The sequence below is a fragment of the Anopheles coluzzii genome, chromosome 3 (genome assembly GCF_943734685.1).
Source record: "Anopheles coluzzii chromosome 3, AcolN3, whole genome shotgun sequence".
NCBI classification, from domain to species: Eukaryota; Metazoa; Arthropoda; class Insecta; order Diptera; family Culicidae; genus Anopheles; species Anopheles coluzzii.
Window position 1 is genome coordinate 12385883 of NC_064671.1, and position 13115 is coordinate 12398997.

The 13115-nt window shown below is 41.9% G+C and overlaps 2 protein-coding genes across 6 annotated transcripts in view; both read left to right on the forward strand.

Moving 5' to 3' along the window:
- Positions 1-6380, forward strand: part of LOC120955609 (protein mothers against dpp) — a 49911-nt gene extending 43531 nt beyond the window's left edge. For all 4 annotated transcript variants that reach the window (XM_049610192.1, XM_049610193.1, XM_040376643.2 and 1 more), the window contains one exon: positions 44-6380. In XM_049610192.1, the coding sequence (XP_049466149.1) occupies positions 44-1279 (1236 nt within the window). In that variant the 3' untranslated portion in view covers positions 1280-6380. The remainder of the gene's footprint in view (positions 1-43) is intronic.
- Positions 6381-10906: 4526 nt separating this feature from the next.
- LOC120959635 (uncharacterized) overlaps positions 10907-13115 on the forward strand; it is a 154401-nt gene continuing 152192 nt past the window's right edge. The window contains exon 1 of one of the 2 annotated variants that reach the window (XM_049610263.1): positions 10907-10985. The gene's annotated coding sequence lies outside the window, so the exon portion shown is untranslated. The remainder of the gene's footprint in view (positions 10986-13115) is intronic. The other variant, XM_040383196.2, reaches the window with a different exon arrangement.

Sequence of the window (13115 nt, forward strand, 5' to 3'; positions counted from 1 at the left end):
ATTCGTACTAACGCGCCACTGTTACCCTGTATTTTGCCCGTAGGTATCGCACCGCAAGGGGCTGCCGCACGTCATCTACTGTCGCGTGTGGCGCTGGCCGGACCTGCAGAGCCACCACGAGCTGAAGCCGATCGAAACGTGCCAGTATCCGTTCAGCGCGAAGCAGAAGGAGGTGTGCATCAACCCGTACCACTACAAGCGCGTTGAGAGCCCGGTGCTGCCGCCGGTGCTGGTGCCCCGCCACTCGGAGTTTGCGCCGGGCCACTCGCTGCTGCCCTTCCACCAGATGAACGAGCCAAACATGCCGCACAACGTGAACTACTCGAACACGGGCTTCAACAACTCGCACATGGGCGGCGGAGGTGGTGGTGGTGGAGGGGGTGGCGGGGGTGGAGGAGGCGGTGGAAATGGTGGCAATGGTGGCAATGGTGGGGGCGGAGCAGGCGGTGGACCGAACTCGCCCATTTCCTCGCACATGGGACCGAACAGCCCGATGTCGTCGGTGTCGAGCCCGGGGCCGATCAGCTCGAACCCGCAGAGCCCGTACGGGGCGCTGCCGGAGACGCCCCCGCCCGCCTACAGCCCGCCGGAGGAGGGCAACACGGTGAGCGGCGGCCAGGACGGCAACCAGATGGACACGAACCAGATGCACGGCGAGGTGGCACCGGTCAGCTACCAGGAGCCGCCGTACTGGGCGAGCATAGCGTACTACGAGCTGAACTGTCGCGTCGGCGAGGTGTTCCACTGCACCAACACGTCGATCATCGTCGACGGGTTCACGAACCCGTCGAACAACTCGGACCGCTTCTGCCTCGGCCAGCTGAGCAACGTGAACCGGAACAGCACGATCGAGAACACCCGGCGCCACATCGGCAAGGGGGTGCACCTGTACTACGTCGGGGGCGAGGTGTACGCGGAGTGTCTGTCCGACTCGGCGATCTTCGTGCAGAGCCGGAACTGCAACCATCACCACGGGTTCCATCCGAGCACGGTGTGCAAAATACCGCCCGGCTGCTCGCTCAAGATCTTCAACAACCAGGAGTTCGCCCAGCTGCTGTCGCAGTCGGTCAACCACGGCTTCGAGGCGGTGTACGAGCTGACCAAGATGTGCACGATACGCATGAGCTTCGTGAAGGGGTGGGGCGCCGAATATCACCGGCAGGACGTGACGTCAACGCCGTGCTGGATCGAAATTCATCTGCACGGGCCGCTGCAGTGGCTGGACAAGGTGCTGATGCAGATGGGTTCGCCGCACAACGCGATCAGCTCGGTGTCGTAAGGGGGTGTGGGTGTGTGTATGTGTGGTTCGCGCGTCTTCAGATTAGACATTTAGCAGTAAAGGCGGACGTGTGTTCGGACAGTTTGGTGTAAAAGAATGTAGACTAATATTGCTGGGCCGAGCGGAAGGGATACGTGTTTGCTAGTATCAGCCTAGTGACTAAACATAGCATCATACTTATCGTTTAAGACTAAAGGTGAAGTAAACTGGACGATGCCATTATAGAACGGAAACGGGAAGATTTCAACCATCCTGAGCCAGAGCAATCTATTAATTACGCAAAAAAAACGAAACCACATGCACGAAAAAAGGGCGAAAAAGAGTACATTTGAAGGTTTAGTTTTTATGTTAGTGCATTACGCGCGAGAGTGTTTTCGATGCAAGAAACGGTACGGTAATGTAATGTACGCAAGCCAGCTAGCAGTTTAAGGGAGGTTTTGTTGATAAGTGTCTTTATACGTTTTAATTGTTTTTTTTTTAATTCGCCCGACCTTTTAAGCAGATGACAGATTAAGCGGTGTAAGAATGCTGTTCAGTTTCTTCGTACCTTGTTAAGAATATCCGTGTGCGCCGGTATGGAAAGCGAGCATAAAAGATAGTTGTATCCGTTTAAATTTTAGATCGACTAAACCGATGATCCGGCATCGCTTTACAGTATGATTAGGGGTTTGTTTTTAAATACTGCTGCAAAATGCGCCAATTTATGCACTTTTTTGTTATTGTGAAGTAAAGGCTGCAGTACCTGTGTGTGGGCTACTATTTGTCCCGCGAAGAACGAATCAGCAACCATGCAAAGGGTTTCAATAATGTAGGTTGTTTGGCCTTATTTTGGAGAAGTTACTACAGACAAACGTTGCTCTCCAGTTAACTGTGCCCCTGTGTGTTGACGGCAACCAGCAGCAGCTGCAAACACACGGCGATTATGCAAACAAAAAAAGGTCCTAGCAGAGCGAGTGCAATTTATATGTTCCCCCGAAAGAGTCAGGCCTAGTAGATCCAAATCAAACGGGATGGATACGATTTTTGAACGTGATAAGATTATTCTGATGCCATCAAACAAACGTGCAACTATGAGAAGAGTATAGAGTTAAGACAAAAGAAAACGCAAGATGCAATTTATTGTTTACGCAGAGAGTGGCGGTGTATGAAAACTGCTTCCGCACGCGCGTGCACCCGTTTGGAGTTATGATTTTCGTGTACTGTAAGTGTGGTGCAACAAATTCTGCTCCAACAGTGTGTATGTGTGTATGTGCGTTTTTATGTTACAATATATCTTTTTTTTTATGTTTGTAGCAAAGTTTTATTCAGTTGCTAGTAAAATTAACTTGTTTCATAGAGTTCGGTTTAATAAGATTTATAAGAGAGCGATAGAGAGAGAGAGAGAGAGAGAGGTTCGCAGAGATGTATGCTTTTTTGTATAATGACGTTATTCTTTATTATTGCTTGTGCTTCCCGCTGTGCTCGACAAGCAGATTTAATCTTGCGTGCGAGTGCAACCAAAAACCTTACATGCCAACACTAAGCTTAGCGTTCACGCAGTTGATAGTGCACGAGGGACGATTCAACCCTTCAGATTCAATCTTTCTCCTACACTGTTTCAGTATTTCAGCACCCCGAAACGAAACATACACTCTCCGTACCTTGCTTTTTACTTGGTGGTTGAAGTGCTAAAAGAAAAGCTTTCACAAATATTGGCGCCCAAATGTTCTTCCCATCCTTTGCCTATGTGCCCACAACGCTAATGACGCGTAAAAACGTTTACTTTGTGCAATGCTTTCGTTAGTAGAAAGTAAGATAAAACTGAATTGATTGCCTTATATTACAAAACAAAAAATAACAACAACAGTGTCGACGTTGTAGTGCCTCAAGCAGCTTGTAACAGACTAATAGATATTATGCAAATGTTATATTTTGACAAAGAAAGAAGATGCGCTTCTCTCTGCCTTGAACACAATTGTGCCACCGCGAATGCGAAAAGAAAACGTAACGGAAACGGTTCGGCCTTGATTGGATGAAACGAAAAACGAAACGGACGACAAACGCTTTTAGACAGTGGACAGGAACGTGTTTGGCCTTTTGCATAAATGCCTTTGTTTTTGTTTTTAACTAGACGTTTAAGTGAATGTGCAAGCCGATAAAGCATGCAATACAGAAATGCGCCTTATTTTTCACGATACACAATAACAACAGCCTTTTCAAAGACAGGATTCACGCAGGATGGAGATACTTTGACGCGTAAAGGTGGTCCGTGCATTGCTGTGGAAGAATTTATTTTTTCATAAGCTCCAAAATGCTTAACAGATGAGGACGACGAGATTAGCAAAAAAAAGAAACACATGTAAAGAGTTCACCGAGGCCATATTACTGGCAACTGGAAAATACGTCCGGACTAGCAAACTATTAAGTGTCGTGTTCGATTATGTATTTTTAGCTAATTGATTCTCCTCATCCGTGTGCGTGTGTGTATGTGTGCGTGTGCCTGTGTGTGCGTGCTTCGTGCCTTGAATTACGTTTGCGACTCTGTGTGCGTGTGCGTGTGTGTATATGCGTGTTCGTGTTTGCGTCTGTATAGTGTGAATTATTTTGAAATACAGTTACTTTTTAGACGGTATACTTTAACACTACCATAAAAGCGAAACAATCAACTGTGTACTACACAGATCTTAAACGATTTGGAGACAAAAAAACAAAAGAAGTGCGAAGTAGCAAAAGAACTAAGTGTACGAAACAAAAGCAAAAAAAGGTAGAACAAAATGGAAAATAACAGTTACATGTACATATTAGAGACCAGCGCAATGATTGAATAGCTTGAAATGCGTACAAAATGAAACTGGTCCCCCATAATTGTATTAAAAATGATAAATATGATAGACAAAACGTAAAACAAGAAGATTAAACAAAATCTACTCAAACAAAAAATAAAAACATGCAAGCAGCAACAAGCCACATGTTGAACCTATATCTTGCTCACTTAGATTAAAGTATGTCCCGGTATGGCTCGAAAGCAATTAAAAAAAGGTGAAAAGGAGAGTTCAAAGAAGAAGAAAAAAAAAACAAATGGAAACAAATCATGTTTTATCACCTAAGTGTAGCTGCACATTTCCCGAAGCAAGAACGCAAAAAAAAAGAAAAAGAAACAATATATACAACTGCGAAAAACATGAAGCAAAACAACAACAATTGCAAACAAAAGCAAGAAAAAACAGATGCATATAACAAATCACGCATGCTATCTTATACATACGGACAGAATAAAACTTCAACATTGCCGTTAGATTAAAGCAAAATGCTAACATTGATAAAACAAAAACACAAACAATCAAGCCTCGGTAGCAAATTTTGCAAAAGCGAAACATTATCAGATTATCATCAAACACTCCGCCGACAAGCGTAACTCGCGAAGCAAGAAGAAAAGGTAAAGTACGAATGAGCCATTTCGCAGCAGGAAAGACCGTTTAGTGATAAAAGTTCTGCTTATAGTGCACAACCATTTTCAATGATTCAGAAAGTATGATAAGTGTGTTTTGGTGTTTGTAAAAGATGTAAGAACAAACCTGAAACAAAAAAACAAAAAAACAAAAGAAAAAAGCAAGTGAACAAAGCGGAGTAAAAGTGGTAAAAGGTTGAAAGGAAGACCGGCTGAACAGATGAATTGATAGAATAGATACAACAGACAGAAACATAACACACCAGCAAAACAAAAAGCTCTTAACGCAAAAAAAAACATGAGATGAAAGATGGGATAAACAATCGTATAAAATGCTCAATCAGCTATTTTTCATCGCAGCGCGCCGGTGTGTTTTTGTTTGCTCTTGAAACACAGGGGGTATCCTTACATATTTCTTCACCTGACACGTCGTCCATCATCACACATCATTTCATCGCTGCTGGTTGACAAGAATCGTTCGATCGTTAGCGTCGGTAAAGCTATTCTTAAGGTACGCGACATTTGCGAGACACTAACTGTAGTGTATGTATAGCTGTAGCGCGCATGTTTAGAGCATAAATGAAAGCGATTGTAATGATAGAGAGAGGGAGAGAGCGAAGAGCGCCCCGCGCTCGTGTTGTCCGTAGAACTATGCATTAAAAAGAACGACACCTTGCATGAACCCGTCGTCCCACGGGAGAGGCTCTTGTTCAAGAAGGCGCCCGATTTCCCAGCCCAATCGAAGCTTCCTTCATTTTCACCCTCCCATCCATCCTTACACCGACATCTCCTGCACACGCCCATAGTTCGTAACCACTGTGCCATGTGTGTGTTTACACAGGCCACCTCCAAAACACGTACATCTCAATGATCTCAAGTGAAATGAATGAAATACTTAGTTTCGATTGTCCTCTGATTTAAAAAACAACTAAAATAGTAAGCGATTACTTTTTCGAAGGCGCAACGAAAGCGCATATCTGAAGCGCCTAAAACGGATACGAACAACCATGAGAAATTGGCCTAAATGCGTGGATGGAAACCCGTTTGCCCGCGTAAAGTAAATCAAAACTAATAAAAAAAAAATGTACACCATCATGCCATAAAATAAGAGCACTCGAAGCGAAGGAGTGCCAGTAAAGGTGTTGCGAGCGTTGTGTGCGGCTTTGTTTCGTAAGCTTTAGTTTAGTAACTCTGGGCGTCGTCAATCATCTCGAGGATGAGATCGTTTTTAATCAGTTTAACGTACTTTTTCCTACAAAACAAGAAGTAACAATGATGTACAGAAATGGAAACAGTGCAAAACGAAACAAAACATTAAAAAGAGTATACAATAATGCAACATAATGTGAAAATGATGGTGCACAATATGTTGCTGTGTAAACTACACAGCGACACGGAAACAAACAGAAATAGTTTAAAGCCTCCCCCTAACCCCCAAATCGTCAGCGAATGAATATTTTACGTCGTGGTATTTAGGTTCTTGTGGCTCTTTCTTCCCACTTAAGTTGAAAAAGTGTGAAAATATCATTGTAGTGTGTAATCGAGCGAGCGTATATTACGGCGAAGGAAACAGAAGCAGGTGGAACAGAAAAGGGAAATAATTCATATGTGCGCGCTCGTATGTTAAGAACGGTATGAATAAAATCAATAAAATAAAAGAAACAGAAAAACTAACCATAAAGTGTCCTTTGCAGCATGACAACGATGACATTCTGTTGTACTCATACTTCAGCTTGCTGGTGTTTGCGCTTGCGTGTTGCTACACAAAGGCCTAGCAAGTGCAGTGAGATCGGCATCGATACAAAACGTATCGATAAATAGTTTTGCTCGATACAAAACTATCATTTAAGGATCAGCTGGATCACGTAGTAGCCACCAGCTATAGAATGCTAGGACTAGTTATCAATATGACTCGCGAGCTTAATCATATACCTTGCACCAAGGCGCTCTATTGCTCACTTATCCGGTCGTTGATGGAATATGCAAATATCGTATGGTGGCCAACTGCAGCGCGTCCGTTAGCTCGATTGGAATCAATCCAGCGCAAAATTTCACGATTTGCACTTCGCTCATGGAACCAAAGGCTCGATTACCGGACTAGGTGTTTACTACTCGGGCTACCCACCCTAAGTGAACGAATACGAAAAGCCAGGTTGTCGTTCATCACGGGACTTCTCGACGGCCGTATTGACTCTCCGTCACTACTGGCTGCCATCAACCTGTACGTTCCGGCCAGGCCGCTCCGGACTCGGGCAATGTTGGCCCTCGACGACCGTAGAACACAATTTGGCTCCTCTCACCCGTTCCTACTTATGTGCCGTAATTTCAACGCAGTCAGCGACGCTTTTGAGCCGAGGATTTTGCCAACTGAGTTTAATGATCGTGTTTCTGTGTTAAATTTGGTTCCATAGTGCACATTTTTATGTTCTATGTTATTGTAATCCATTGTAAAGAACTCATTGTAAAACATTACTAAAATGGTTCGAGATGGCATTATTGTCCATCGATAGACAAATAAACATAAACATAAACATAAACATAAATGCAGCAGTGTTCGTAGGAAATCGAGTAGAGTGAACGATACAACAAGCAGTCAAAGAAGAAATAGATAAGGAAAAACGTGCAGAATCTTGGTGCTGTTAGTTAAGATTCTTGATTCACGAATAAAAAGAAATCGAAACGAATTGAAACGGATCGAGAAGAATCGATTAAAAAAATCGAAAGGAATCGCAAAAAGAATCGAACACAATGCAAATGAGTTGAAAAGATAATAATTGAGTTGAATATTGTTTGAAAAGGTAAGAATCGAATTAATTGAAAAATTACAAATCTAAAAAGTCCCCGCTATCAGCGAATCGTTGCCAATTAAATAAAAACATAAACGTGATTTGCTGCTTGTGTAGCTGAAGAAGGAATAGAGAAACGTAATTTGAGTACTGAAAAGGATCGAAATGCAGCGCAAATATAAAAATTAGTATTTTAAAGATTCAAAATAAATTGAGCATGATGCTGAGTCAATCAATTGTATGCAATAAACATTTCTTTGCGAAAGATGCATCTTGTTGATTCGAGGTTCGAGATAAGATTCATAAATAGCTGCTTTTTTATGTTGACCATATTTTTTAATGTTGATTCGTGATTTGTTGATACTTAATCCATCTTAATGTTCGATTGTGATAAACTAATCTCTAATTCGTATTCTCGCAAATGATTTCTTTATTTGTAAATCATTTCTCGATTCTTGATTCGATTCTCAAATCTATAGGTGATTCATGAAAAGATGCAGCTTTTTGATTCGATATTCGAGATAAGATTCATAAATAGCTGCTTTTCTTAGGTATACTATATTTTTTAATGCTTTATTCGTGTTTTTTTATTCTTAATCCATCTTAATGTTCGATTGTGCTAAACGAATCTCTAATTCATATTCTCGCAAATATTTGCTTTATTTGTGAATCATTTCTCGATTCTTGATTCGATTCTTAACTCTATTAGCGATTCTTGGTTCAATCTGTAAATTTTGATACACCATTTGTGATTTTTTCGATGCTTTATATCTTTTCTCTCTACTAGATCTCCGATAGTAAATGATGTTTACATGTTGTTTGTCTGAAGTGATCACAGCTCCTGTTCTTGTTTTCATCAATATCCTTGAATATTTTAATTAATCTAATAGAGAAAAACATTGAGACTTCAATAAAAAAAATGGCAGGATTGACAATAAGAACTCGGCAAAATAAATTGAGTTCAGAATATTTTAGTAAGATAAACTAAAATGTATTTCATAAAATTTTCTTATCGATTTTATTTATCATTTCTTGTTAATGATATTTTATCTTTCTTCGTTTGTTTCCATCTTTCTTAAAAAAAATCTATGTCTAAATAATTGTTTTTTCCTTTCCAAAGAAAACTATACGTTTAAAAACAAAAGTATCATGTTTTGTATGTTTATGTTATTATTTTAGTGTTTCAATATTTTCCTTCCAACCGGTGGTGTCGTTCCATTATGCATGAGTAACGCTACGTTAACTTTAATTTATATGGCCAAGTGATGTAAAAAAAAGAAAAAATATCATAACTGCTCCTTTTTATATTTCACTATCACAACTCTCCACTCTACAGTGCGATGAATGACCAGCGTGACAGCGTGTAAACCGCGAATGGAAACCACACTACATGCGCTGTTCGGTGTTCGGTGAAGGAGGAAGCGTCAGCATGCATTTATGCATCGGGATGCGGTTTAACATCCCATCCCGAGCAATGTTGTGAATTAAATGTACCAGCGCAGCGCAGTCGGGACTGTATACTACCTCGTGGTCTTTTTTTTTGGGGGGGAGGTCGAAAACGCGGGGATTGGGACGTAAACAAAAATCACCCGTCGGAACGAAGGTGAAAAAATGGAGCAAATTTTGTATGCGCCTGGTGGAACAAACTACCAGCGCATACGCACACACACACACACGCTGTACTGCCAGTCGCCAGCATATTTTATGCTTCTGCCTCAACCCCCCAGTGAGAGTCCAGTGAACCGTGATCGAAAAAATGGGATGGAAAACGGTAACGGTACGTGGTGCGCTGGCTGGTTGGCGTGTCGGGTTGAAGGTTGTAGACACGCAACGTGCCGTGCCCGTGTTTTGGTGTGGTAGTGGTGGGGCATGTTGGCATGTTTTGTCTCTGACGTTTGCCGAAGGTGCAAAACCGATGCACACACAGTGAATAGGCTTTTCAAAGTTCGTTCAATGTGGGCTTCTGCGCAATTCTGATTGGCCGGGGTATTTTTATGTTGCGATGTATGTGTAAGGGAATGGGATGCGCTGGGCAACCGATGAACTGTTTGGTCTTTTATGTTGTGAAAGAAGAAAAAAAGAAAAAAACAATGAGAGCTTGGATGCAATCGAAACAGAGAGGATGTACATCGAAAAGATAGAGAGAGAGAGCGAGCAATATTGAGCATCGTAAATCGATTATGCTCCTCCGGCGGATGAAACATACACATACATTGCTGGAGCATAGCATGCACACGAAGCTTGCACAGGTATGTATCGGTGTTTTATGTTTACCTTTTTACTGCTTTGATTTTACTACCTTTTTTTATAGATTTTTATTTGATATTTGCATAAAAACTTTATTTCTTGTTTTTCTTCATTTTCGTCATTTAGTTACTTATGTTAAGTATTTTTCTGAATTGATCTATTTTTTTCTAAATTAGGAATCTTTTTTTGATTTTTAAATATAATTGTCTTTGTAAACTGTAATTATTTTTTAAACTAAGTATTTTAAAATATTTTTTATTGACTATCTTCTTGCTTTAATATCTTTCTTCTTCTTGCGTGTATATTTGTATTTCCTTTATGTACATTGTAATCTTATATGTGTTTTTTGTCATTTTACGTTTACTGTTTCGTTCTCATCCGTATTAACTCATACTTATCTTGTTCTAATTTTGATTTATTATTTATGTTTTATTTTGCTTATTTTATTTTACGTTTTATATTCTTAATTTTGATTTGACGTCCACTTAATTATCACGTTTTCTTCTTATGTATTAGATAGGCGACTTTTCACGGATCTCTTATTTACTGTCAAGAATTGAGATGTACTTCATTTTTTTTTTATTTAGCTTTTTAATATTTGATTTTAATAATATCTTAACCATTGTTTATTATTTGTAAACACTCAATCTTTCTCTTAAAACTTTTATCGCTGTTTATGTTATTTAAAAAAATATTCCCCAATAACGTCAACTGGCAACACTGCACGATCTCGAACCGGTGGCTCGCCAGCACCGGCATGCGGATATGTTGCGTTTGGCGCTCAAATTATGCTCTCTCCCTACCTGCCGGTGCAGGGAAAATGGCAAGAAAATTCCACATCCCTCTGCGAAAAGAGACACCAGAGAGCGCTGGCAACGCGTTCGCCCTGCAACATTAGAGAGCACAGCGAGCGGCACGGCACAAGCACAAAACTCTCCGCTCAACACAATTTTCCCCTACCGTAAAATTTTCACTGTTTTCCCTTTCGCATTACACTCTGCAAACGCGCTCATGTAGCTGCCCGTACGGCAATTGTTTTGTTTTGGCTCGTGTTTACTCTCACCAAGAGCGAGAGAGAGGGAGAGGAAGCCTAACAGTGGAAACAAAAAACGGAATCGTTGCGGTACGTTCGAAGCCGACCGAAAGCGGAGCCACGGACCAAACAGTTACTCGCTGGCTTCGGTTTCGTTCAGAGGGCCTCCAACCTTAGAGCGAACCTACGTTTTGTGACATCCGGTACCGCGTGGTGGGTTCTTCCTCCACCTCCTTCTTATTTGGCACGCGGGGTGGAGGAGCTTAGAACAGAGTGTACACATACACAAACAAAGTGACGCACGTGTGTGTAGTACAGTCGAAACACGGACGGACACAAACATTTTCGGAAGGTAAATTCGGAAATTGGGGAAAAAAGGATTACACTTTTTTGTGAGCATCTGCGTGCGCGTGTGAGTTTGGTGTTGTTAGGTAAAGGGCAAAAAAAAGTCCTACTGGAGGGCTGTACTGTGTGTGTGGGTTGAAAGGAAGCTAAGCCCGCAGGGAGTGAGTGAGTGGGCGTGCAAGTGTTTGTTTGTGTGCTGTTGTTAGGGATGTGGAAAAGCGGGAAAACACCCACCTTTCCAGTGTGGGGATGGAGGAGAGTGAGCAACACAGAAAGTGCTGAGCTGTGAGTGCGTATACAATCGATTGTACATTAACTATTCTGTTTATTTGTAATTGGAGAAATGATGTTGAAAAGTGTGGTTTCGAAAAGGAAAGAAAAAAGGAAAAACAAACAAAAGGAAACCCCCTATAGAGTAGCATTGTGCAAAGAGCATAAGAGTAGCGTAACATGGCATATTAAGAACAAGTGAAAGTGAATAACAACATTGGCAAACAACAGATGTAAAAAAAAACTGTCAGAACCTTATTTGTAACGTTTTCAAAACTGATACAAGTGCATCTTTACAAACATATAAACGAACACGGACTATAGTGTAGTGTGCACGTGTAGATGTGTTGACGCTTAAAATTGGATTTAAAAGCCTCATTGGATTAGCCAGCGGGCAAAATTCAACCGCACGATTGAATTGACAGAAAGGAAACCTCGAAGGTAGGCTGCAGGGAAAGCGCCATAACCTTCGTGTGCGTGTTGGCAAGGCAATGTGACGCACTTGAGTGCGTCGATTTTCATGCTTTTCAACGCAGTTTACAAAAGTACGAAATTTGAACGATGCAGTAGGTTAAGTTGAACGGCGAGAGAAGATGATGATCCACACATAAATGTATATCTGTTTGGAAGTATTTTTATGCGTTGGAATTGCTTGAAATTTAGAATGATTTGAGCAAAGGTCCCATTTTTCAAACGCTACTCTCCAACCGTCCCCAAAACCATGTCTTGCGGCACGCTGCTGGACAGCGGCACCAGCAGGCACACAAAATCAATAATTGCGGCGTCAGTTGGACAAGTCAAAATTATTATTGCGTCACAGCGGACCCAAAAATACCACCCGAAACGGATCGAATGTCACTCGGCGGCCTGAAGACGAACCTTCAACGATTTGGGAACACTTTCTACCAGCAATCATCGACCGAAGGGCTATATAATTGCTAGCCTACGACTACGGTACTATTTCCGAGTTCAATTTATCGATTACCGATGCCATCAAACCAAACCGGGGCAACAGAAAGCTACCCAAACCGGCAGGATCTAATAGCTAGTACCGCGGGAGGAGAGACACTGGTCGTCAGTTTCGCTTCTGTCACTTCCAGTCACTTCGCAAGTCGCATCAATGAGGCCAATAATTGAAACTAAATTTTTAATTTTCTCATCACTGCTCTGCTTTGGTGCGGCTGCGATTGGTTTGTTTGCTTGCATTCTAGGTTGCTCTTACCTCAAACCACCAGCACCTATCACTGAGACCTCTGGAGAGCGCTTTTTTGTTGTTTAGTGAAGGAGACAATTAGGTTCCGTAGTTGCCCTGCCGGAAGCTCTACAACATGAGTTTGCATTATTTGTTGTAGCAAGCAGTTGACTTGTGGTTTCGTACCGTTGCGCCTGCCAACTGTCATTTCAACCGAAAATTGTGGATAATTTCCTTGGAGTGTACAAATATTTGACGATTGAAAAAGCAACGAGCGGAAGCGTACATTGCTCCCGAAAAAAGTCAAAGTACATAGCGGGAAATAAAAAGCTCAGGCCAGCTATTGCACACAATTTGCTTGATCTTGCGAGGTTTGCTTGTTGAAGTCGGCATCGGAAGCCGTACTTTGCTGGGAGAGAGAGAGCGATCGCGCTAAGAATAACAACGGCACGATGGATTCTTGGTTGATTTTTTGCCGATATTCCCTCAAACTTTCTTGCCACAAACTTCAGAGTTTGTGCCGTCCACTGTGTATG